The sequence below is a fragment of the Myotis myotis genome, unplaced genomic scaffold (assembly GCF_014108235.1).
Source record: "Myotis myotis isolate mMyoMyo1 unplaced genomic scaffold, mMyoMyo1.p scaffold_m19_p_4, whole genome shotgun sequence".
In the NCBI taxonomy this organism is placed as follows: domain Eukaryota; kingdom Metazoa; phylum Chordata; class Mammalia; order Chiroptera; family Vespertilionidae; genus Myotis; species Myotis myotis.
The window spans coordinates 5,456,168-5,481,116 of NW_023416346.1; the positions used below are offsets into that span (position 1 = coordinate 5,456,168).

Below are 24,949 nucleotides of genomic sequence, written 5' to 3' on the forward strand. Positions count from 1 at the left end.
CCTAATAACATTATATACTCAAATCTTTCCTCCCATCTCTGTATCATTATTACATATCTTACTGTTGCATAGGCTACAAATATCTAATACACTATTGTTATTTAAACTGTCAGTTATTTTTAAAAGAATTAAAAATAATAAAAATATAGATAATATTTTACTGGAGGCTTTAGAGCAGAAGAATGTCATGGTCCCTTTAAAATGTAACTTTTATCATTCTGCTTGCTCTAAGGGGGAAGCAGAGAGCCATCTGGAGGCTGTTGCTGTAATCTAATTGAGACATGGTAGTGGCTTGTTCCAAGGTCATGTTAGATTACACAGAAGACTTTATTAGATAGGGCATTCAGGAATCTTTTTTGTTTACTTCAAAGTCTCACAATCTTTTTGACAGTTCAAATATTTAGATTTCAAGCTTCTGCGAACTATTTGATAAGACGTACACATTAAAACACTAAAAGCATGACTAATGATCCTTGTTGACCTCATAGTTCAGTTTGAAATAAACACTGAAATTGTAGTTATCATTATTAGATAGAAAGACAAATAGGACTTCTTAAAGAGTACATTGTCAGCATTGTAGTTTTTTAGTTTAGGATTATCCATACATATTAATCAAAATTGATGCACTTGTCTTCCTTTATTGTTAGTGATTGTTTGTTGACAAATTATTAGGTCGCTTACCAGAAGCTCATAATATTCTATTCAAAAAAATATCAACCAAGTTTCACATTTGGGTAATTCTACCAAAATTGGATTTCTGAATTATGGATTATGTTGTCTTTGTAGAATGCAGGTACTTTCAGTAATAAATGTCTGACTTTTAAAAGTATATCTACTGTATATCCTTGTACTGATCCTGACTAAAAGCATACTGTATTCTACGTTAATTCAAACTTTCCACTTTCTGCAAAACTGGAAACGCTGCATTTATTATCAACTTTTTCTTTTCTCAGTATTTATTTTGTTTAAAATACTTTTTAAGTCCTTTTGCAGATTTACAAATGTACTATCTCTATTCAGAAGTACAGAGTACAATGCCTCATGTGTGCCTATCCCATTTTATCAACTTTTTGCCATTCTTGAAAAAAATAATTTATATTCTTTTTGCTGAAATATTTTAATCAAATTGTAATGTCTTGTCATTTCACCCCTACATATTCGTGTGTGTCTTCTTAAACAAAATTAAAAACAGGTGTTTTCTTAAGTAATCACAATATATTATGACATCTATTTCTTGCCTCAGGAGTTGCAAAATGATCATTTTCTAATCATGTCACTACCTCTATATTTAATAATGGATGTTAACAGAACTTCTTGTACAGAAGAACTGTTTGGTTAATTTGAAATATGCTTCATGATTAACAATTCCTTAACCTCATCGAATAACCAGTCCATACCCAAATTTCCCTAATTGTCTAAAAACATTCTTTATGTATTCTTTAAAATACTTTTATTGATTTCAGAGAGGAAGGTAGAGAGAGAAAGAGAGAGAGAGAAACATCAATGATGAGAGAGAATCATTAATCAGCTGTCTCCTGCACACCCCCTACTGGGGATCAAGCCCCCAACCCAGGCCTGTGCCCTGACAGGGAATCAAACTGTGACCTCCTGGTTCATAGGTCAACGCTCAACCACTGAGCCATGTCGGCTGGGTTCTTTATGTATTTTTATAGTTAATGTGATCCAGATCTAAAATTGTCCCACTCACTGTATGTCATTTTTTGTATCACTCTTAATGAGAAACGGGTGTCTCCCTCTCCCCCCTTTTTTGTCTTGTAAAAGAAACCTGGTCATTTGTCCTGTGTGCCTGGGTGTGTTTAATGTGTTCCTCTACAGTTCTTGTAGACTATTAAGTTAGATCAAAGCCTTGTTTACACTCACGTTTAGGGGTTCTTTTGGGCAAGAATATTTCACAGGTGGTACTGTTTCCTATATCATTACATGAGAGGGCACATAACTTGATTATTGCACTTTTAGTGATACTAGAATTGATTAAGTTCAGCTGCTGACAATCTTCTTTTTGAAGTTTCTTATCACTCTTCCCTGTGGGATGCTAAAAACATTGATGATTGTTGCCTGATTCAATTATTTTATTAGGAGTTGCAAACTGATCATTTTCTAATCATGTCACTACCTCTATATTTAATAATGGATGTTAACAGAACTTCTTGTACAGAAGAACTGTTTGGTTAATTTGAAATATGCTTCATATCAGAAAAGCAGAATAAATAAAGGGAAAATAAGCATTAATTTTCAAAGTAATAATTTGGTGCCCTAGCAACCTATAGTAGTATCCAATGAATTTTCTTTGTTTCTCTCTTTTCTAAATATCATTAGTAGCTCATGAATTTTTATATATTCAGTATGTTTTAATAAATTGCAGTCATTATTCCTTCTGATCTCACCGAGGCTCATCTTTGGCCATTTGGAGCTCCTTCAAGCTGGCTCATGTTTCCTCTTCTTACAACCCCATTGGCCTTTGATAGCCTCATTGCTTTTTGGCTCAACAAGATATTCCTGGTTGATCTTACCCATTTCTTGCCTCAGACACAGAATCGTCCATTTTTCTGAGTTACCTTCTTTTCTTTACTCAGCACCTGTCTTGATCTACACTCTGTGATGCTGAAAAACCCACACTTAAATTTGTTCTCTGTATCTAATTGTATAGTTGACTGTCGATGTAGCCTACCTTTTCTGTATTTGTTGTCTATGTTAAATCACAGGCCCTCAGTGATTTTTAGTTATTTAGTGGGATATTTTCCCTCATTCATATACCTTGCCCTGTGGCACATGCCTACATTCATCTTAGCATTTCATTACTTAGTACTTCATCATTCTCTGTTGTTCTGTATTTGTTTAATGGGCTTTTTTTCAAGAAATGTGTAATTTCATGGAGGTCAGGACTTCTCCATTACTGTAGGAGATAAAAAGCAAATCTATTAAGAATACAGTGATAGCTGAATAAATATTAATTGAATATTTTTCTTGGCTGACTTGTGGCCATGTTTGCCAACAGTTTGATACTGGGTAGTGCCAATGCTACATTTAAATCCAGAAATTAAAGTACAGGTGGTTTAAAAGTATATAAATTAATGTATGAGAGAGGAAGCAAATATTTTCAGAGAATTAAAAAAAATGAACACTTGGTCATTGGATTTAGAATGTAGTTTTAAGGCTCACTCAAGAAATATATTTCACATAGTCATTACTCTTGGTGCCTGGCTTCAATTCCTACTTGGCTTAGCTTCATTATTGGTGGCCCAGAACTTGGCTGGTAAGTAGGAGAGTTGGAAGCAAGGCTGGCTGCCTGGCAAAACTTACTTATGTTGACTTGAATTGCTTTTGATCTTTTCTGTCATTTGTCAACTGCTTTTTGTACTGCTAAATGGGTGGGCTTTTAATGGTTTTTATAGATGAATGAAAACTAGAAAAGCCAGACTATTCACAACACTGCGATAGTCCACCCTGGCTGGTATGGCTCAATTGGTTGGATTATCGTCATCCCACCCACCAAAAGGTTGCAGGTTTGATTCCAGATCAGGGCACATACCCAAGTTGCAAGTCTGGCTTGTATAGGGAGGCAACCAATCAATATTTCTCTCTCTCTCTCTCTCTCTCTCTTGCTCGTATGGGGATGCAACCAATTGATAGATCAATGTTTCTTTCTCTCTCTCTCTCCCCTCTCCCTCCCTCCCTTCTTCTCTCCAAAATCAATTTAAAATGTGACAGTCCTATAGTAGCACTGAAGCTACCCATCATGTGATGAGACTCTATGTTAATTTGTACTATAATTATTGTAGGAAGAAGTAGCTTAAGTGACATTCCATCTACCTGCTTCCTTCTTCCTTTTCTTTTACTTCCAAAGAAGCTAGAGATTCTTCAGGGAAGTACAAAAAGAATAATTTTAGAATAGATTTGTATTCTTGATAAGACAACACTTCTTCGGTTTGCTTATAGGTCCTGTTATTGCCTTGGAGTTTAATGGAGATCGTGTTGTAGAAGATTGTCAAAATGTTGTCAACGAGATATTCAAGAGCACCAAGGTACAAGATTTCATTGACTGTATTTCTTCTTTTTTAACCCCATCCTGAGCTGAGTTCAGCATGACTCAGTACTGCTGTTCTTCTGGCCACTGGCCCTGACATCCCTTGAAGACCCCAGATACTCGCCTAGGCCCGCATTCCCCTGGTGAGAGGGCACCCTGCCTGGGCTGCTTAGAGTGGCTCTACTGCCAAGCAGACCTTGACCCAGCCGTGGGCAAACTACGGCCCGCGGGCCAGATCCAGCCCGTTTGAAATGAATAAAACTAAAAAAAAAAAGACCGTACCCTTTTATGTAATGACGTTTACTTTGAATTTATATTAGTTCACACAAACACTCCATCCATGCTTTTGTTCCGGCCCTCCGGTCCAGTTTAAGAACCCATTGTGTGCCCTGACTGGTTTGGCTCAGTGGATAGAGCGTCAGCCTGCAGACTGAAGAACCCATTGTGGCCCTCGAGTCAAAAAGTTTGCCCACCCCTGCCCTGACCTCTTCCCTGATACTTCAACCTGCTGGCAGCCTCCATTAGGGCACTTACATAGGGTCAAGTTCCTGTCCTTTACCCCCATAATAACAGAGTTCTCCTTGAAGGCTGTCCTTGTTTGAGCCAGCTCCTCCTCACAAACCCCAGCCTGGACCTGGCACACTTTTTAAAAAATGTACTTTGATCAAAAACAGACATCCCATCCACAGGATCCCAGAATCCAGGGCTTTTCTTTGTGACCTCAAAGGAGCACATGTCAGGCAAGGCAGGGACAATTTCAGAGAGACTGTTTCAGAATCAGAGAGAATTTCCAGCATCTCTGGCCGCTTTCAAATCAGTCTCCAGGAAATTCAGCTTCAGAGAGACCCCAAAGCCTCACGTGTGTCATCTCACCTCTCCCAATATCATCTCCAAGAAAAACAGTGGTCCCCTGAAATAGCCCCAAGGTATTCCAAGGGTCCCAGACTCCTTCTCAAGGGCTCTCCAATACCCCCTACCTCTAACAAAAGCCCCTAGTAGACTTCTAGAAACATCCTTCTCCCCCACTCCTAGGGGTGAACCCCAAGACTCTAGAACAATTGCCCTTTTAATCTTGAAAATCACCTCAAGGGCCTAAAGACCTCCCCCAGGAAGTTTCCAGAAAAATACAGACTTCCATTGTGAACGGCAAGGCTACAGAAATGCTCCCACCTTTGAGGGAACGCCAGAGCTCCCGTCCAACCCATCTTCTAGAGAGATCTCCAAGGTTCCAGAAATATCTCACTGTCTTCCAAACTTCCCAATGATCTGGGACCTCCTCATCTACCAAAGCAAAACCTAGTAATCCAGAGGCCTCTGCACCTATAAGGAACCGCCAGCGCTCCAAAAAAGTCCATACTCAGACAACCTCAGAATCCAACCTGCTCCTGTGATACCTCCAGGACCCTAAGATCATTATTTTACAGGGCTCCCAGTGTCCCCATTAATCTTCCACATGCCAGGGAGATCCCCAGAATCTCTTGACTACCCAGAATCAGCCCTAGACCCTTGTATCTCCCGAACACCCCCCCCCCCACTTTCTAATTCCCCATTTCACAATAGCCTTAGAGCTACAGACAACTACAGGCACACATGACTTCCCCATCTCCTAGGCAGGGTTCTGAGACTGACTAGTATTTATATTTCAATCAAACCTTTTCATTTCCTTTTCCTACAATCAAATCGTACTTTTTAGGCCTAGTGTTGTATGGAATTTTTAAAAAGCAGATCATGATTTTTAGAACCTGCAATATATAATTGGAAGCTAAGCTTTGGTTTTTCCTTGCCAAACTAAAACATTAATTGCTTACACACTTATAAAATAAGAATGTACTTATTAAAAACCATCAATAATACTTGTTTCTAAAGTGAAAAATCTCATCAAAAGCATCTTTAAGTCCTTTTTTAAAAAATAGTGAATGATACACAGATGGTTTAACTTAATGACTTTTAGACTTTAAGTGATAGGCATTCAGTAGGTACCATACTTCTAGAGATATACTTTACCTTACTTTCTCGTAAGCTAGACAGCTGTAGGGAGTCACAGCTCCCAGTCAGCCCTGCCATCACAAGGGTAAACAACCAATACTCTACAGTGTGTATTCATTGTGTTAGGTTACTTTGTCCAACTGTAGGCTAATGTACGTGTTCTGAACACGTTTAAGATAGATAGGCTAAGTTATGATGTTCGGTAGGTTAAGTGGATTAAATGCATTTTCAACTTATGCTATTTTTTAAAAATACAATAACCATTTTTTTTTTTTTGCTCATAATTTTTTCAAATGTTTTTATTTATTTCAGAGAGAGGGAGGGAAAGGGATAGAAACATCAATGATGAGAATCATTGATCATCTGCCTCCTGCACGCCCCCTACTGGGGATCCAGCCTGAAACCCAGGCATGGAACCGGGCCCTTCTGATTCATGGATCAATGCTCAACTACTGAACCACACTGGCTGGGCAACTTATGCTATTTTTAACTTATGATGAGCTTATCTGTATTTCTAACATTATATATTTTATACCAGGAGTGGGGAACGTCTGGCCCTTGGGTCATATAAGGCCCGTGAAATCATTTGGCCTGGCCCTGCCAAGACATTAGGGGTGAATTAAAAGTTTGACCAAATACAACAGGTTAATTTTTAAGTTGATAATTTTGTCTGGCCCAAGAATGACGTTATAAATATCCAAATCGTCCTTGGCAGGAAAAAGGTTCCCCACCCCTGCTTTAGACAGATGATCCCATTGCCCAGTGTTCATTTTTATTTGTTTCAGTAATGCTTCCTCAAAAATTGAACTGGAGCTTTATCTAGAAATCATTACAAATAGGTATTTTCTAGATATGTTGATGAAGTTGTGTATTTAAGAATTTCAGACTTAATGTAACTTAAAAAAAAAAAACATGTAAAAGGATTAAATGAGTATATATGTAACTGATTATTTTTTATAAATATACTAGAGGTCCAGTGCACGAATTCATGCACCAGTGGAGTCCCTCAGCCTGACCTATGGGATCTGGCCGAAACCGGCTCTTCAACATCCCCCATGGGGTCCCCAGTTGTGAAAGGGTGCAGGCCAAGCCAAGGGACCCCATCGGTGCATGATCAGGGCTGGGAAGAGATGCGGGAGGTGGACCAGCCAGGAAGGGACCACGAGAAGGCTCTAGGGCATGTCTGGCCCATCTCGCTCAGTCCCGATTGGCCAGACCCCAGCAGCAAGCTAACCTACAGGTCAGAGTGTCTGCCCCCTGGTGATCAGTGCATGTAATAGCGAGTGGTTGAACGGCTAACTGGTCAACTGGATACTTAGCATATTAGGCTTTTATTATATAGGATGAGAGGAAATTTGGGGGTTTTGTAGTCTGATTCGGCTTATGGTTCCTTGAATTTGCATAATTTAAAGTATTTTGTCTTTTACCTCATTTTATCATCACATACTATTTAAGGTTGGGGCAAATATAATGAGATTGAATAAAAAAGGAAACAGAGAAAATGGTTATAGGACTTGTTTTTAGGTCTGAATGAGTTAAAGATGATCTAATCCAACTTTCTCATTTTACAGATGTGGAAACAGCCCAGAGAGGTTTAGTAAATTTTCAGCATTGTACAGCTAGTTTATGATAAAGCTAGAATGGAACTCAGGTCTCTCCTGTTTCCTGGCTGACATTTGTAAAAGCTTTTTTTTAAAGGATTCTATTGAGTACTGCTTTATTGTTGTTCAGAAAGTAGTTCATTTTAAATTGGTAATGTATCTTTAGCAGCTTTAAAAAGAGATAATCTCAAGTTTTGCTTCTCAGCCTATTGAAATTATTTATAGAAAATAAAAAAAACTAAGTTCTTTAAATACAACTCTATTCAGTAGCTTTCATAATGAGTGTTGTATATTCTAAAACAGTAAAATCCCAAGTGTAATAAAATACAAGTGAAGTATTATGAAAGCAAAGACCTTAATTACATCATAAGTGCTTTTAAAGGAGCTTAATTTACATTATAGTTACTGAAACTATTTTGCATGGATTCTACAGAAAATCTACACATGAAATATTATAAATGATGTGCTTGAATTTATTTTAAATAGCAAGGTTATGACTTTGTTCTGTGGAGAACATGGGCTTTGGAATTTGGGGATTACTAGTATTTATTTTTGTTTCTTTTATATTTAAAATAGACGTTTGTGTCACAAAACAAGGAGACAGCATCTAGAGATATAGACGGCTTCTACAACTTTGCTGATATACAGATGGGAATATGAAGTGCACCGTGGAACCAGGGACTTGGTATTAAAGCCCTTCTCACCTTGTATATTACCAACGGCTTTTACCAAGGCTAACATTGTTAAAGTTGATTCTTCAATAAATTATTAAATACTGCATCATTTACTTGCGGTTCAAAAATAGTTCATTTTAAATTAAGTTGTTGTTTTGTTTTTTTAAGAATTTGGTCCTTCACTGGGCCTGATTTTATTTTTCTATTTTTTTAAGTATGTTTTTATTGATGTTTAGAGAGAGGAGGAAGTAGAGGGATAGATAGAAACATCGATCGGCTGCCTCCTACATGCCCCCTACTGAGGATGGAGCCCACAACCTGGGCATGTGCCCTGACCGGAATCGAACAGTGTCCTCCTGGTTTATAGATCAGTGCTCAACCACTGAGCCACACAGGCCAGGCTTAAATGAAGTAGCTTTAATCAGCTTAAAAACTAACCCACTTCAATAAACTTGCAGTTTTGATTCTCTGCATTTGATATTGTTATTAGAAAATAGAAGTGGCTAACAGTTCGTTTTAATCCTAAATGTTCTTTCAAATCTCTAATAATTTAAACTTTCCTCAGTGTTCCATGATACTTGTTTGAGAATACATTCCATTGCTTATTTTCTTTTTTAATTTAGAGGGATTTGTTACTAGTTGATCAATTAGAATGAACCTATGTGCATTTTTTCATGTACACATATCCAGTTAAAGAATTGCTTCCTAGTTGCTTAATATGGCAAATGAGAGTCTGTACACAAACTTGACATACTTATAAATTGAATTTTTAAATTAATAGGTATTTGATAACTGGTTTTGCAAGTAACTCTACTAACTGATGTTGGTAAAGCTGTTTAAAGACTATTTTGTGAGTAGTATGACTATTTGAATAATTTCCACCCTGTTCAGTTTTTTACTATAACTGCTAGATGACTCTTCTGCTTTCTGGTAAGAAAAGATATATGCAACACTAAGACTGTAGAAGCCCAATCACCAGCAGTTTTCAAAAAGATGATTACTGTTTTATCAGCTCTTGTGAGATATTAGTAGAATTGGAATAAAACCTTGTGATGTTCAGGTAAGACATACTTAGGTATGATGATAAGCTATATAGATTAAAAAGCTAGATAAATTTGATTTTCATTAAATATGCCACTCATAGCAAGTAATGTTCAAGCATGATAAAAATTATTTGGTTGCTTTAAAGCATTATTCTCCAAGTCAACCTACCTAATAATTTGCCAGGAGGCAGGGGATATTTGTTTAAAAGTCCAGTTGTTGGAACCAATCCCCAGATGCACCGATTCAGTCTCCAGGGGAAACTCTGTTTTAAGGGGTTTATTGTAATTTGAAGTAATCAGTTACTGAAAGGTTGATCTTGTGTAAAGTGACTGAACCTACCACCCACATCTCATATAGCAGCTAATAGGAAATAAACTTTTATAGGTCTATTTTTTAAAAGAACCTTAAATTTAATTCTATTTTGATAAAACAAAAACTGAAAATAGCCACTTGTAAAATTTCCTCTTATTGTTACTAAAAATGTATTTTCATGTTTAAACTGTTTTTTGGATATTTTCATATTAATTTATAACTGCTACATTTAATTGTGTATTGATGTCCAGAAATAATACATTAAAAGACTTTTCACTTTAAATTAGTAATATTGAGTTCTTACCCTGTGCCTGGCCTTGTGCTAACCATTAGCATTGCAATATTTCAATCTTTTTCTTAAGTTTATCTTTATTTTTGAAAGTATTACAAATGTCCCCTTCTACCCCCACCCTGAATTCCCCCAGGCCTACAATATTGTCTGTGTCCATAGGTTATACATATATGCATATAAGTTCTTTGGTTAATCTCTTCCCACCCACCCCACCCCACTTCCCTCTGAGATTCATCAGTCTGTTCCATGCCTCCAGGTCTCTGGATCTATTTTGTTTGTCAGTTTATTTTGTTCATTAGATTCCACATATAAGTGAGGTCATGTGATACTTGTCTGGCTAGCTTATTTCGCTTAGCATAATACCCTTCAGGTTCTTCCATGCTGTCTCAAAGAGTAAGAGACCCTTCTTTTCACAGCTGCATAGTATTCCATGGTATAAATGTACCACAGCTTTTTTTATCCACTAATCTACTGATGGCCACTTGGGCTGTTTCCAGATCTTAGCTATTCTAAATTGTGCTGCTATGAACATAGGAATGCATACATTCTTTCTGATTAGTGTTTTGGGATTCTTAGGATATATTCCTAGAAGTGGAATGCAGTTCTATTTTTAATTTTTTGGGAAACTCCATACTGTTTTCCATAGAGGCTGCACCAGTCTGCATTCCCACCAGCAGTGAACTAGGGTTTCCTTTTCTCCCCATATTGGCCAGCACTTGTTGTTTGTTGATTTATTGATGATGGCCATTCTGGCAGGTGCGAGGCAATACCTCATTGTTGTTTTAATTTGCACCTCTCTGATGGTTAGTGACTGAGCATTTTTTCATGTCTCTTGGCCTTCTGTAGGTCTTTGGAGAAGTGTCTATTTAGGTCCTTTGCCCATTTTTGAATTGGATTGTCTTCCTTTGTTAAGTTGTACGAGTTCCTTATATATTTTGGAAATTAAGCCTTATTGGATGTATCATTGGCAAATAAGTTCTCCCATGCAGTGGGCTCTTATTTCATTTTGTTGATGGTTTCTTTTGCTGTGCAGAAGCTTTTTATTTTGATATAGTCCCATTTCTTTATTTTCTCCTTTGTTCTCCTTGACCTAGGAGATGTATTGGCAAATATATTGCTACCAGAGATGTCTGAGATTTTGCTGCCTATAGTTTCTTCTAGGTTTTTTTATGTTTTCACGACTTACATTTAAGTCTTTTATCCATTTTGAGTTTATTCTTGTGTATGGTGTAAGTTGGTGGTCTACTTTTTTTTTTTTTTTTTTTTTTGCATGTACCTGTCCAATTATCCCAACACCATTTATTGAAGAGACTGTCTTGACTCCATTGTATACGCTTGCCTCCTTTGTCAAATATTAATTGAGCGTAATGGCTTGGGTCAATTTCTGGGGTCTCTGTTCTGTTCCACTGATTTATATGCCAGTTCTTAGGGCAGTACCAGGCTGTTTTGATTACAATGGCTTTATAGTGTAATTTGATATCCAATATTGTGATCCTTCCTACTTTGTTTTTCTTTCTCAAGATTGCTACAGCTATTCGGGGTCTTTTTTGTTCCATATAAATTTTTGGAGTATTTGTTCTAGATCTGTGAAATATGCCATTGGTATTTTAATAGGGATTGCGTTGAATCTGTAGATTGCTTTGAGTAGTATGGATATTTTACTGATGTTAATTCTTCCAATTCATGAACATGCTATGTTATTCCATTTGTTTATGTCTTCCTCTATTTCTTTTTCCAATGTCCTGTAGCTTTCCGAGTACAGGTCTTTTACCTCCTTGGTTAAGTTTATTCCTAAGTATCTCAAATTTTTTGTTACAATGGTAAATGGGATTGTGTTTTTAGTTTCTCTTTTTGAGTATTCATTATTGGTGTATAAAAATGCCATCGATTTCTGGATGTTAATTTTGTGCCCTGCTACTTTGCAGAACTAAATCTAGTAGGTTTTTTTGGTTGAGTATTTAGGATTTTCTATGTACAATGACATGTCATCTGTGAATAATGACAGTTTCAACTCCTCCTTTTAATCTTTTCTAAGAGCATTCTACATATACTACATAATCAACCTCTCCTTTAAATCAAAACAGTTTAATAAGATGCAAATAAAAATTTGTGACAGGTTTAATATAGTTTTGATCATAATTTACAGATGAGCTTTGCAAGTAGGGGTCAGAGGGCATTAATTTTTCCCATAGTTAAGCTAAAATAAACATGTTCCTTCTAGTCATGATTACATTATTAAACCCCATTACTCACACTTAATCACAGTACTTTTTGTTTTCAAAAATATAATACAATGGTATGCAAAGCAGTAAATTAAGCTCTTTATTTTATCTATGATATTTTGGCAAAAACTCAGGAATATAACAAAAAAGGAAGATATTGATTATAAATTTCTATTAAATTTAGTATCTGTTAACCAAAACCTAAATTTCTATATTCTTCAGTTAAATAAGAGCTTCTACCCAAGTCCAGTTTGTCTTTAAGGACAGTCATTTGTCTTCCGAATATTTGAAAAGATTTTTTAAAATAGTGCTACGGTTGTTGTTTCTATAATTCTAAACTTTGATAGCAATTATAGTATACTACATTTCCTTTCTGAATAGCTTTTGAATTAATGTAAAATAGTATTTTTTAAGTTATACATGTGTAAACATTGTATTACCTTATTTCTCTTGTGTTGATAGTAGTGCTTATGTTTTAGTACTGTTTTTTGCTTCTGAATATTTGTGTAGCTTTTGTATGTAGTTTATCTACTGTTTATAAAACTTGATTTATAATAAATATTGTTAAAATGAAAATGGCTAAACACTTATTTTTAAAGAACATTTCTATAACAAACATTTACTCATATATGTGTCAAAATTTGATCATGACACAAATTTTTAATGATAAAAATAGAATAAAATTTTCTAATCTTTGTATCATGTTAATGAGAAGTGAGCTGTATTCCATGGATGTGTACACACAAAGCACTCTGGAAAAATACAAGGAAGTAGAAAACCTGTTTTAATCTAAGGAATTTCCAATATAAGGCTTCCTTTGTTAAAAGATACATTTTATTATGATTGAATATTTACTAAGATTAGACATCTTTCTTTTAAGTATTGTGTGTTCACCACCTCAAGTCAAGTCTCCTTCCATCACCATTTATCCCCCCTTTACCCTCTTCTACCTCCTCTGTGATATACTTTTCTTAGGTTTATACAAATGGATCTTATTTTTAAACTAGGGGCCCAGTGCACTAATTCGTGCACCTTGAAAGGAACTGTGGGCTGCAAGGCTGTGGAAGGCACAGGGGCGGGTTTCGGCCCATCCTCCGCCCCTCCGCCCCCGGCCCCTCCTGCATGGCCCCCAGTCCCCTGTCTACCTGCAGCCCTGCTTCCACCACCGCCACTCGCATTCGTTGACAGCGCCGGCCCCACTCACACCCACTGAAATGCTGAGTAATTGGGGCTGGCACCAGCAGTGGGTGCAAGTGGAGCTGGCACCGTCAGCAGGTGTGAGCGGCAGCTGCTGCCCTGATCGCCCCTCAGGAGCAGGAGGAGGTGGAGAAGCCCTCAGCAGTGATCAGGGCTGGCAGCCGCTGCTCGCACCCGCTGATGGCACTGAGTGATCGGGACCAGCGCCAGGCACTGGCAGCGAGTGCAAGCGGCAGCTCTGGTGCTCGCTGCAGGTGCGAGAGGCAGCTGCTGGCCCTGATCTCCCCTCAGGAGCATGGGGAGGTAGAGAAGCCCTGAGGAGTGATTGGGGCTGGCAGCTGCCACTCACACCTGCTGATGGTGCCGAGCAGTTGGGGCCAGGCAACAACAGTGGGTGTGAGTGGCAGCTCCAGCACCAGCAGCGGGTGCAAGTGGGGTCGGCGCTGGCAGCAGGTGCAAGTGCCAGGCGGGACCAAGGCGCATGGGAGCAAAGAATTTTCAGTAACCACCAGAGGCCCGCCCCAATGACAGCTACTGGCGCCTCGCCTTGGTCTGGTGCCCCTGCTCACCTGCTCCACCATCCCACCGCAGCTGATTCCAGCCATGTTCCATGCACGCCCCCTCGTGGTCAGTGCACATCAAAGCAACAGGTTGTTCAATTGTTCCAGTCTATTTGCATATTAGCCTTTTATTAAATAGGATTATTACCCAAATTACCAGACCCAGCTAGCCCCACCCCCGTCAAGCCCTGCTGGGTGGGGGTGCGGCCTCAGGGCCCCCATCAAGCCCCGCCAGGTGGGGGTGCAGCCTCAGGTCCCCCAGCCCGGTGCTGTGGCAGAGAGCATGGCCTCAGGTCTCCCGGCCCAGCACTGGGGTGAGGGGCATGGCCTGAGGTCTCCCGTCAAGCCTCGCCGGGTGGGGGGGTGCAGCCTGAGGTCCTCCGTCAAGCCCTGCTGAGTAGGGGGGCGCGACCTGAGCCAAACTTCATTTGAATTTTAGTAATGGAAACCTTCTTTGTGAAAATTCACTGTTGACTTGGTTTTCTTTTTTTGGTAAATACAGGCATACGTGGGGGATGTTGCGGGTTTGGTTCCAGACCACTATAATAAAGTGAGTATCACAATAAAGTGAGTTATAATCTTTTTGCTGGTGGAGTGTTTTGCTTTCATTTTGTAAAAACCACAACACCTGTGAAGCACAAGAAGCGAGGTCTGCCTGTAGAGTGTTGGGGGAGGTCAGTCTCAGGTGGGAAGATATCTAGAAGCCTTTAACTTCATCTCTCTCCTTTGACATTTTGCCTTTCAGTGGCAAACTCTAGCAAGCTGTTCAGAAATAGCATTTCTTACTTTTCTAGGGTTTTGGTGTTTTCCTGGAGAGGTTGGATTCGCACCTATCAATAGATGGTGAGGGAACAGGAGCACAGGTAGCAGAGACATTCTCACCTCTGCTCTCCCCCTCGCTCTGGGGCCTGCCTGCCCCATTTCAGTTAAATCTGGCCCATCTGTAATGGGACTAATGAAAAGTGATGTGACAAGTACTTCACTGATGTTTGTAAATTGCCTTGAAGATGAAAGGTACTTTATAAGTGTTAAGTATTATTGAGCCAGTCAAGTGAGTGTGGTATTCTTTTGAAGTAATTCAGTTGTGAAGCAATACACTGCCTACAAATAGGCAACTGAATAGGAGAAAAGAAGTAAATAAGCTTACCTTGCTGTTTTCTTATTGTTTGATGTACTTTCATCAAGTGTAGGTCAGTTTGTTAGGCTCATTGATAAAATCAATTTCACCCTAACTTCTAACAGGTCATATGTTAAGTGATTTTAAATTTTATCTCATTAGAGATCATCTAGTTTTAGGACTTTGAAGGGTCTGGACCTTTTCAATCCTTCATTTTACAAATGGGAAAACTGAGGGTCAGAAAGTTTAGATGGGCTTGTCCATCTCACACCATAATCACTGCACTTCAGTGAGACCTCTTGACTTTCCCCCTGCCATCACCTGGAAAACAAGACTCAGCTCATTCAGCCCCTCCTATATAAAGCCTTTCTAACACTCTCAGGTAGAAGGGTGCATTTCTTTATTGGTGCTCACACAGTACTCTAGATTTCCAACTACCTGTGACCCTTTATTCCATTTCTTTTTTTAAATGTTTTTTTATTGATTTCAGAGAGAAAGGGGGAGAGAAAGGGGGAGAGAGAGAGAGAGAGAGAGACAGAGAGAAACATCAATGAGGAGAGAGAATCCTTGATCAGCTGCCTCCTGCACGCCCCACACTGGGGATCAAGCATGCAACTTAGGAATGTGCCCTGACTGGGAATGAACCATGGCCTCGCCTCCTGGTTTATGAACCAGGTTGATGCTCAACCACTGAGCCATGCTGGCTTGGCCTTTATTCCATTTCTTTATCCATGCTGCCCTTGTGACTTAAAGTGTTGTCTGTGGACCAGCGGCAGCATTACCTAGATCTCTTTAGAATCTCAGGCCCCACTCCTGATCTGTTAAATAATCTATATTTTAACAAGGTAGGGGATTCATATGCGTATTAAACTTGTTGAACCTAGACCAGTGGTTGGCAAACTGCTGCTCACAAGCCACATGTGGCTCTTTGGCCCCTTGAGTGTGGCTCTTCCACAAAATACCGACTTCTGCGCATGGGCCACGAAGTTTCAATCGCACTGTACACACGCGCCTGCACGTGGTATTTTGTGGAAGAGCCACACTCAAGGGGCCAAAGAGCCGCATGTGGCTCGCGAGCTGCAGTTTGCCGACCATGGACCTAGGTCATTAGTTTCTCAAGAGCTAGAATCAAGGCTTAGAAATCTTTCTATTCCTAGAGAGTAGCTTAGGGTCCAGTAATGTGATCTGTATTTAATAAATCTTTTTGATTGAATGACAAGGATCTACAAGATTACTCTCCCCAGGAAAGCTATAATTTAGAATTGGAGGTCAGATAAAGAGCTTCCCAGACAAAAAGCTTAAAGGAGTTCATCACCACCAAACCAGTATTACATGAAATGTTAAAGGGTCTTTAAGAAGAAGAATTGAGATCAAGAATAGGAACAATAAAATGGCAATAAATACATGTCTATCAACAATTAAATCTAAAAATCAAAATAAAAGAACAAGCAGAACAGAAACAGACTCATAGATACAGAGAACATTTTTTTAAAATATATATTTTATTGATTTTTACAGAGAGGAAGGGAGAGGGATAGAGAGTTAGAAACATCGATGAGAGAGAAACATCGATTAGCTGCCTCCTGCACACCCCCTACTGGGGATGTGCCTGCAACCAAGGTACATGCCCTTGACCGGAATCGAACCCAGGACCCTTCAGTCCGCAGGCCAACGCTCTATCCACTGAGCCAAACCGGTCAGGGCTACAGAGAACATTTTGATGGTTGCCAGATGGGAGGGCATTTTGGGGTGGGGGGGTGTAAAAGGTGAAGGAATGTAGAAGTACAAGTCAAGCCAAGGCCTGGGATGGTGTAGGAGACTGGTGGAGGGGGGCAAAGGGGGAAAAATGGGGGACATCTGTAATATGGTCAACAATAAAATAAAAATTTTAAAAAGACATCCTAATATATAAAAATCCAGGGTCTATAACGACCGACTGAAGGCTCGACTGAACACTGGAAGTCAGTCCTACAGTCAGTGCTGGGTTGCCGTAGCGACCCAGCACTGATTGCCGAGGGGGCTGCGGATCAGGCAGAGAGAGAGAGAGAGAGAGAGAGAGAGAGAGAGAGAGAGAGAGAGAGAGGGAGGCAGGGTCTAATCTGCAGCCTCTTTGGCAGCTGTTGATCAGCCATTGCCTCTCTCTTTCTCTCCGGGCTTCGCCAGCAGCTGCGCCTCTCCAGGCCTCCATGGGGGGGCTGCTGATCAGCCCTGCCTCTCTGATCAGGCCCAGAGATAGGCCCAGAGATGCTGAATGGCATAGAAACCTACCAGTCAGAACCAAATCTGGGTGAATTGTGAGGAGCCAATGGCTGCCTAGGAGGCGGAGCTTTTGACACTGACTGGCATAGAAAATGACCAATCAGAACCTACTCTGGGTGAACTGCAAAGGCAGAACCTAAGGTGGGGACTGAGGAGGGATTTTAAGGGCAACAGCTGTTTGGTGTAAGGTGTAAGAAAGCAGTTCAATTTTTTAATGGCTGGTTTGGCAGTATAGTGCATATGGCTGGCTATCAGTCCAGATATAGGGATTATATATTTTTGTCTGCTAAGAGCATCTCCTCCTGCTGAAAAAGGCTTTCCCCCTCATTTAAGCAATCCTATCCTATATAATCTACCTATACTAATAAAAGGATAATATGCTAATTAGACTGGTCGACCGGCCATCTTCTGGACATCCAACTTCCAGACAAAGCCATGGTGGTGGGGGCCGAGGCAGAGGCAGTTAGGGGCAATTAGGCCAGCAGAGGAGGGCAGTTAGGGGTGAGATCAGGCAGGCAGGCGAGGGCCATTGGGGGTTAGATCAAGTTGGCAGGGGAGGGTAGTTGGGGGCAAGATCAGGCCAGCAGGGAAGGGCAGTTGGGGGCGAAAGCAGGCCAGCAGGGGAGGGCAGTTAGGGGTGATCATGCAAGCAGAGGCAGTTGGGGGCGAGATCAGGCTGGCAGAGGAGGTCAGTTACGGGTGATCAGGCAGGCAGGCAGAGGCAGTTAGAGGCAATAAGGCAGGCAGGCAGGTGAGTGGTTAGGAGCCAACGGTCCCAGATTGTGAGAGGGATGTCCGACAGGGATTGGGCCTAAACCAGCAGTCAACATCCCCCAAGGGGTCCCTGATTGGAGAGGGTGCAGGCTGGGCTGAGGGAACCCCCTCTCCATGCACGAATTTCGTGCCCTGGGCCACTAATTCTACAATATTTACTACCCTCCTCCCCATTTTGTGTTGAAATAGTAACAGCAGTCTCTGCCCACTGAGGCTCTCCCCGGGACCTTTAAGAACATCAGCAGTATTCACTGGAAACAGAGATAAGAACATGGCAGTTGCTGACTTAAATTTTCTTCTTATGTGTTTTCGTATTCGAGTTTATTTTAAATGTTGCATAAAGCCCGAGTGGTGAGTTGATGCTAGGGCTGAATTAAAATTAAAGAGCAGTCAACTACTTGTTTTGGGCTTGTGGGAGAAATTAGTCACTTAGTCACTCTCAGATCTGTTATCTTCCCTCTTTAAAAAAAAACAACATTTTCATTTGAGCCCTGGCCAGTTTGGCTCAATGGATAGACCATTGGCCTGTAGGCTGAAGGGTCCCGGTTTGATTCTGGTCAAGAGCACATACCTCAGTTGCAGGCTCCTCCCCGAGCCAGGTCCTGATCAGGGCAAGTGCAGAAGACAACCAATCGATGTTTCTCTCACATTGATATTTTTCTCTGTCTTTCCCTCTCTTCCACTCTCTCTAAAAATCAATGGAAAAATATCCTCAGGTGAGGATTAAAAAATAATAATAAATTTTTATTGAATTTATTGGGATGACATTGTTTAATAAAATGATATAGGTTTCAGGTGTCGAATTCTATAATACATCATCTGTATATTGTACTGTGTGTTCATCACCCCAAGTCAAGTCTCTTTCGTCACCATTTATCCCCCCTTCACCCTCTTCTCCTTCCTCCCACCTCCCATCCCTGTCTCTGATAATCACCAGAGGCTATATCTATGAGCTGTTTTTTTCCTTACTTACCCTCCCTCTTTATCTCTTGACATCTTCCCCCTTCTAGTGTTCAGCAGTGAGCTTGGCCGTCACCAATAAAACATATGCAGGATTGTCCAGGGAAGTATTCAGTGTTGCTCCAAATTTTGGGGGGAATGCAGTGACAATGGCTTTTATTTCCTGGAACAAAGACTTAATTGTAAATCTAAAATTTGAAAGAAAAGTAAAATCCTACCCTGGCAGGTGGTTGATCTTTGGCCTATAAACCCAGGTCGCAGTTTGATTCCAGGTCAGGGCACATGCCTGGGTTGCAGTTGTGGGCTCAATCACCAGTAGGGGGCGTGCAGGAGGCAGCTAATTGATGGTTCTCATCATTGATGTTTCTGTCTCTCCCTCTCCCTTCCTCTCTGAAATTAATTACAAAAAATATTGTTTTTAAAAAGTAAAATCCTAAACGCGCACCATATCCTTTACTTATTTTAAATGGATTTTCTTTGTTTCCTCTGTATAAATATATTGATGTCTTCATATGAGACTTAATTGGAATTTCTTATTTAGAAGGTACTTTTTTGCCTTCTAAATAGTAATAACAGTAGCACTCAACCAGGATTCAGGTGTCATATGATCACTCCCTATCCATTACTGTTTTAAAGGTAACATAACAGAAAAAAAAAAAGAAAAACGTGCATAAATGTGGTGCTTAGGTTTTAAGAGTCTGACATTTCTGACTTGAACCTAGGCTCAGCTTCTTAAAATTTAAAAAAAAATGCTGACCTCCTTTATACATCTCTATTCAAGCTATAACATTACAAATCCTTTGGTGCTAACATGTACTTGTGAATGACCAAAGCCTATGGCAATAGGGCAGCATTTGAGACCTATATTGTATCCATCTATCCTGTTAAATTTTAAAAGAGTGTATTTTTATGGGAAAATGTCCCATTCCTCTGTCCACCCTCAGAAGAAGTACCTCCCAACTCATCTGAAGTGGCAGAAATCATTTAAGTGTATTTGGGTTTGGGCTTTTAAATGCTGTTAGATAGAGCACGTACTTATTATATATCAGGCTCTGTGTTAAGCACCTTACATATACAATCTCAGTTGATCCTCCCAGCAACCCTGAGAGAGAGGTACTACTACTGTCCCTATTTTTATGATTGAGGAAATTGAAGCTTACAGAGTTTAGCCAATTTGCCTATGGTCAAACAGATGCTAAGTGCAGAGTCTGGACCCAAAGCCAGAAAGAGCAGTTTAATTCCAAAATCCATACTCTTAACCACTACATTATACTGCTCAGGAATAATAACAGTAGTAAAAATAATAGCAACAGTTTGTTGAGCACCTGCTATAATAGCCAGGTACTGTATTAAATACTTCGCATACTTCAAGCCATTTCACCTTCACATCAAATGTATGAAGACTGTATCATTGCTCCCATTTTGCCAGACAAAGAAATTGAAACTTACATCTAGCATCTCATTTATTTAGGGTCACATGTTTGAGATTGGTAAGCGGGAGTTTATCAAAGCATGAGATCAATATGGCTGAGGATGTATTTCACCAAGGTAGAGCAGAACCTGAATCTTGCCCCAATTACTTGGTTCCAGAGGTCTCCGAGGGAAATCTACGCCTGGAGTATAAAACAAAGCAAAGTGACTCATATTAGCAGGAGCTTTGCCCCCGAGTTCCATTGTACCACTGCAAGGATTGAGATTTTGCTATGCTAGAAAGGCTTGAGGCCCCCAAAGCCCACATGCTAGGCGTGGCTCTTCCTTTACTGACGTAACAAAGCCCCCTACCTAGGGTTGCAAGAAGGAAAGAAATACCATTTGTCTCCATGCCTGGGAGCCTCTGTCCCTAGAACATGGCTACAAAGAGAGGGTGAGCAAAAGGACACTAACAAAAGATAGAGACAGCCTGCAAGCAACACGTACTTCTTTAAAGACTCCTCTGAAAGTGCCACCAACTGTGACTGTGGTTCCACCTACTGCCCTGGAGGCTTCCCAATCCAGATCAGCACTCCTGTGGAGGTGTGGAGGTAGGAGTGGAGGAGGAGAAGACTAACCCTGAGCTTCCTTTCACCTAAAGATCAGCATTACCATAGCAAGTAAGCGGTAGAGCTTAGGTTTAAGCTGAAATCTGTCTCTTAACCACTATTCCAGAGGGAGGGGCATAGCAAAATTCACTGTGGGTGCTTTTCAAAATACAGATAGCCCCCCAGGCAGTTAGAAAGCCTAAGCAAGGTAACTGTACAAATTACTAAAGATGAGGGGGGATCAAAGATGGGCAGAGAAACATTTAAATAGGATGAAGTAAAAACAAAACACCAAAGTTCTCTATGTACTGATGAGGAGAAATGTTACTTTGAGGTTACAAAACCAAGGTCTAGAACAGCGTACCCACAATGTTATCTTATGTATAAAATAAGGGGAGATAGCCTGGACGCAGTGGCTCAGTGGTTGAGCATCGACCTATGAACAAGGAAGTCATCTCTGATTCCCAGTCAGGGCATATGCCTGGGTTGCAGGCTCAAGGGCGTGCATGCAGGAGGCAGCTCATCAATGATTCTCTCTCATCATTGATGTTCTATCTCTCCCTCTCCCTTCCTCTCTGAAACCAATAAAAATATATTTTTTAAAAAAGAAAAGGAGAGATAATAAGTGTGTGCATACATGCTTAATTGTGTATAAAGGGCCACTGAAAGGAAAAATAAGAAGCCAATAATAGATACCTGTAGGAGGCAAGAGAAAATGAGGGCTGTGGGGTCAGAAGTGGGAATGAGATCCCTTTTTTAAAACAATGTTTATTGTTGAGAGCATTATAGATGTCCTCCCTCTTTTTTCCCCATGCCCCCCTCCACCGGGATCCTGCCCCACCCCAGACCTTCACACCCCTATTGTCTGTGTTCCTGGGCAGTGCATATCTATATATAAAAAAGGCTAAGTGCCCGACCATCCAACTGGTCGCAATGACGTGCAGTGACCACCAGGGGGCAGATGCTCAACACAGGAGTTGCTGTGACACACACTGGCACCCGGACCTAGTGCCCACAAAGCAACACTCAGCTTCCCCCAAGTGGGACACAGGCCGTGCCACCACTCCGGAGCCACAGCCCACCAAATCACAGTCAACACTGCTGAGACCCCATGGTGCAAAATGTGGCCCACAGCCCAGCCCAGCCTGGAAATGGTCACTGTGGGCTCCTGGTAATGATGTCACGTAGCAATGCCCAGCTTCCTCTCCCTAACGACAGTTTCTTCAGCCCAGGAACCTGACTTGCTTTATAGTCAGATGCAAACATTTCACACGGTAACCAAATGTCTGTGAAGCATTTTACTGTGCCTCATCTCATTTGATCCTCACAGAAGTCCTGGAGTAGGTAGATAGGAGACTTGGTGGAATCCTATTTTCTTTTCATTAGCTGGAAAATGAAGACTTAGAAAGTTTAGAAACTTGACCCAACTGAAAAGAAGTAAGAAATGGTGGACCTTGAAAATGACTTCAGGTTTTCTCACTGCACAGAATATAGTCAAACACTGCTGCAGTTAAACATTTTACCCTTTGTTCTCCCTGCGTGACCTACAATAATAATCTGCTTCATGTTGATATTACTGCTGTGTTGCTGACAATTATCCGAAAGAGAAGTTGTGGTGCTTCACTGGGCTGGAAAAAGTTTAGCTACATCAGAAAGCAGGTCTAATTAAGCAAGTTTATTCTATATCTATAAAAGGCTAAGTTGACTCGCGCAAGAGTGATACATATAAAGCTCTCGCTGGCGACGATCACACATGTGTGTATTGATCTATCATTGTCGATCGTGAATTTGGTTGACACTTCTATTATAGAGAAAGGGCAAATAGCGATATTAAGATATTTCTTCGATGGCAGCATAGATAAACACCGGGAAATTGCTGCTTCCCACAACAATCGATAAATGCATCAAAAACACAAGGTGGACACCATCCAGAACAACAGGAAGGCTGGCTGAGTGTAAATTCTACAACTAGAAGGAAAGAAAGGCACACTGCGAGCGGGAGGAGCTGCGGAGGTGGAGTGCAGAGGTATGGGGGCTCGCGCGCGCGTGCGCGGAAAAGGGCTGGCACCTGAGGACGCGGCTGTCTTTTTGAATCCGGAGGGAGACACAAGCTCCCGACGGCTCTGAACTCCGGTTCCGGGAAGTCTCTGGGGACCCAGGACTCATACGGGGAGAAACTGGACTGTTTGGCAGCGGGCGAACTTGAGAGCGGCTTTCCCTCAGAGGTGCTTGCAGCCGTTACGGGGACACTGGGACTCGCGACTCCTTAGGGCGGGGCTGAGAATCCGCCATAGCTGCTTTCTCCGCCCTTTGATTCCTTGAGCCCCCGCCCCGCCCAGGCTGCAGCAGAGGCTTTTGCATATGAATGCCCCGGCCCTTTGTAACCTGTAAATACCTAACTGCAGCCTGGCCAGATAGACCCAGAGCTTCCAAGAGAAGGCCCAAGGCCCCACAGCGGCTTGCATTGCTACACAGCTGAGCATCATCAGGGCCAAAAAATAGGAAGGGGAATCTGCAATTCTCTTTGTAGTTCCTGCTGTGTAACCTCAGGCAGAGGCTAAATTAGCACCTCCTTAGATCCAAGAGCCACTGTACCCAGTGGTCAGAGGGAGACCATCCAGATCACAACTCCTCAGATCCATAAGGGACACACTCAGGGTGCAGTCTCAGTGAGCACCAAAGCCCCACTGAAGCAAGTCTTGCCCCAGAAGGGTGTCTCCAGCACAGAAGTTCTCCCACTGCAGACACAGCTGATTCTCACTGCCAATTGGCATGGAGGTCAATTCCTCCCAGTGATCCTACAACAACCAAGGCATAGCTACCTCAGGTAACTGGGGAGGCTGAGCCACTGGGCCCTACAGGACACCTAGCACACAAAGCCACTCTATCAACACAGGGAAGCAGCCAAAATGTGGAGACAAAGAAACAGGTCACAAATGGCAGAAATGGAGGAAAGCAAACGACTGGATATAGAGTTCAAGGCCACGTTTATAAGGTTTTTCAAGAATTTTATGGAAACCGCCGATAAATTTAATGAGTCCCTCAACAAGTATAGTGAGACCCTGGAGGACATGAAAAAGGACCAACTAGAAATTAAGCATACACTGACTGAAATAAAGAATAATTTACAGAGATCCAACAGCAGACAAGAGGATCCCAAGAATCAAGTCAAAGATTTGAAATACAAAGAAACAAAAAATACCCAACTGAAAAAGAAAAAAGAAAAGAGATTCCAAAAATATGAAGGTAGTGTAAGGAGCCTCTGGGACAACTTCAAGCGTACCAACATCAGAATTATAGGGGTACCAGAAGAAGAGAGAGGGCAAGATATTGAAAACCTATTTGAAGAAATAATGACAGAAAACTTCCCCTACCTGGTGAAAGAAATAGACTTACAAGTCCAGGAAGCGCAGAGAACCCCAAACAAAAGGAGTCCAAAGAGGACCACACCAAGACACATCATAATTAAAATGCCAAGAGCAAAAGACAAAGAGAGAATCTTAAAAGCAGCAAGAGAAAGACAGTCAGTTACCTACAAGGGAGTACCCATACGACTGTCAGCTGATTTCTCAACAGAAACCATCCAGGCCAGAAGAGAGTGGCAAGAAATATTCAAAGTGATGAATAGCATGAACCTGCAACCAAGATTACTTTATCCAGCAAAGCTATCATTCAGAAGTGAAGGTCAGATAAAGAGCTTCACGGATAAGAAAAAGCTAAAGGAGTTCATCACCACCAAACCAGCATTATATGAAATGCTGAAAGGTAGTCTTTAAGAAGAGGAAGAAGAAAAAGAAACTCTTACCATTTGCCACAGCATGGATGGAACTGGAGAGCGGATAAATACCACATGATCTCACTCATTTGTGGAATATAATGAACAACATA

General features: G+C 41.0%; 1 protein-coding gene across 6 annotated transcripts in view; it reads left to right on the forward strand.

The window, feature by feature from the left end:
* The window catches only part of RP2 (RP2 activator of ARL3 GTPase), a 28,861-nt gene extending 20,326 nt beyond the window's left edge, over positions 1-8,535 (forward strand). For 3 of the 6 annotated variants that reach the window (XM_036305197.1, XM_036305198.1, XM_036305200.1), the window contains 2 exons: positions 3,958-4,043; positions 8,209-8,419. In XM_036305197.1, the coding sequence (XP_036161090.1) occupies positions 3,958-4,043; positions 8,209-8,292 (170 nt within the window). In that variant the 3' untranslated portion in view covers positions 8,293-8,419. Of the gene's footprint in view, positions 1-3,957; positions 4,044-8,208 lie in introns of those variants that run through there. The other 3 variants (XR_004966961.1, XR_004966960.1, XM_036305199.1) reach the window with 3 other exon arrangements.
* Positions 8,536-24,949: the final 16,414 nt, after the last annotated feature.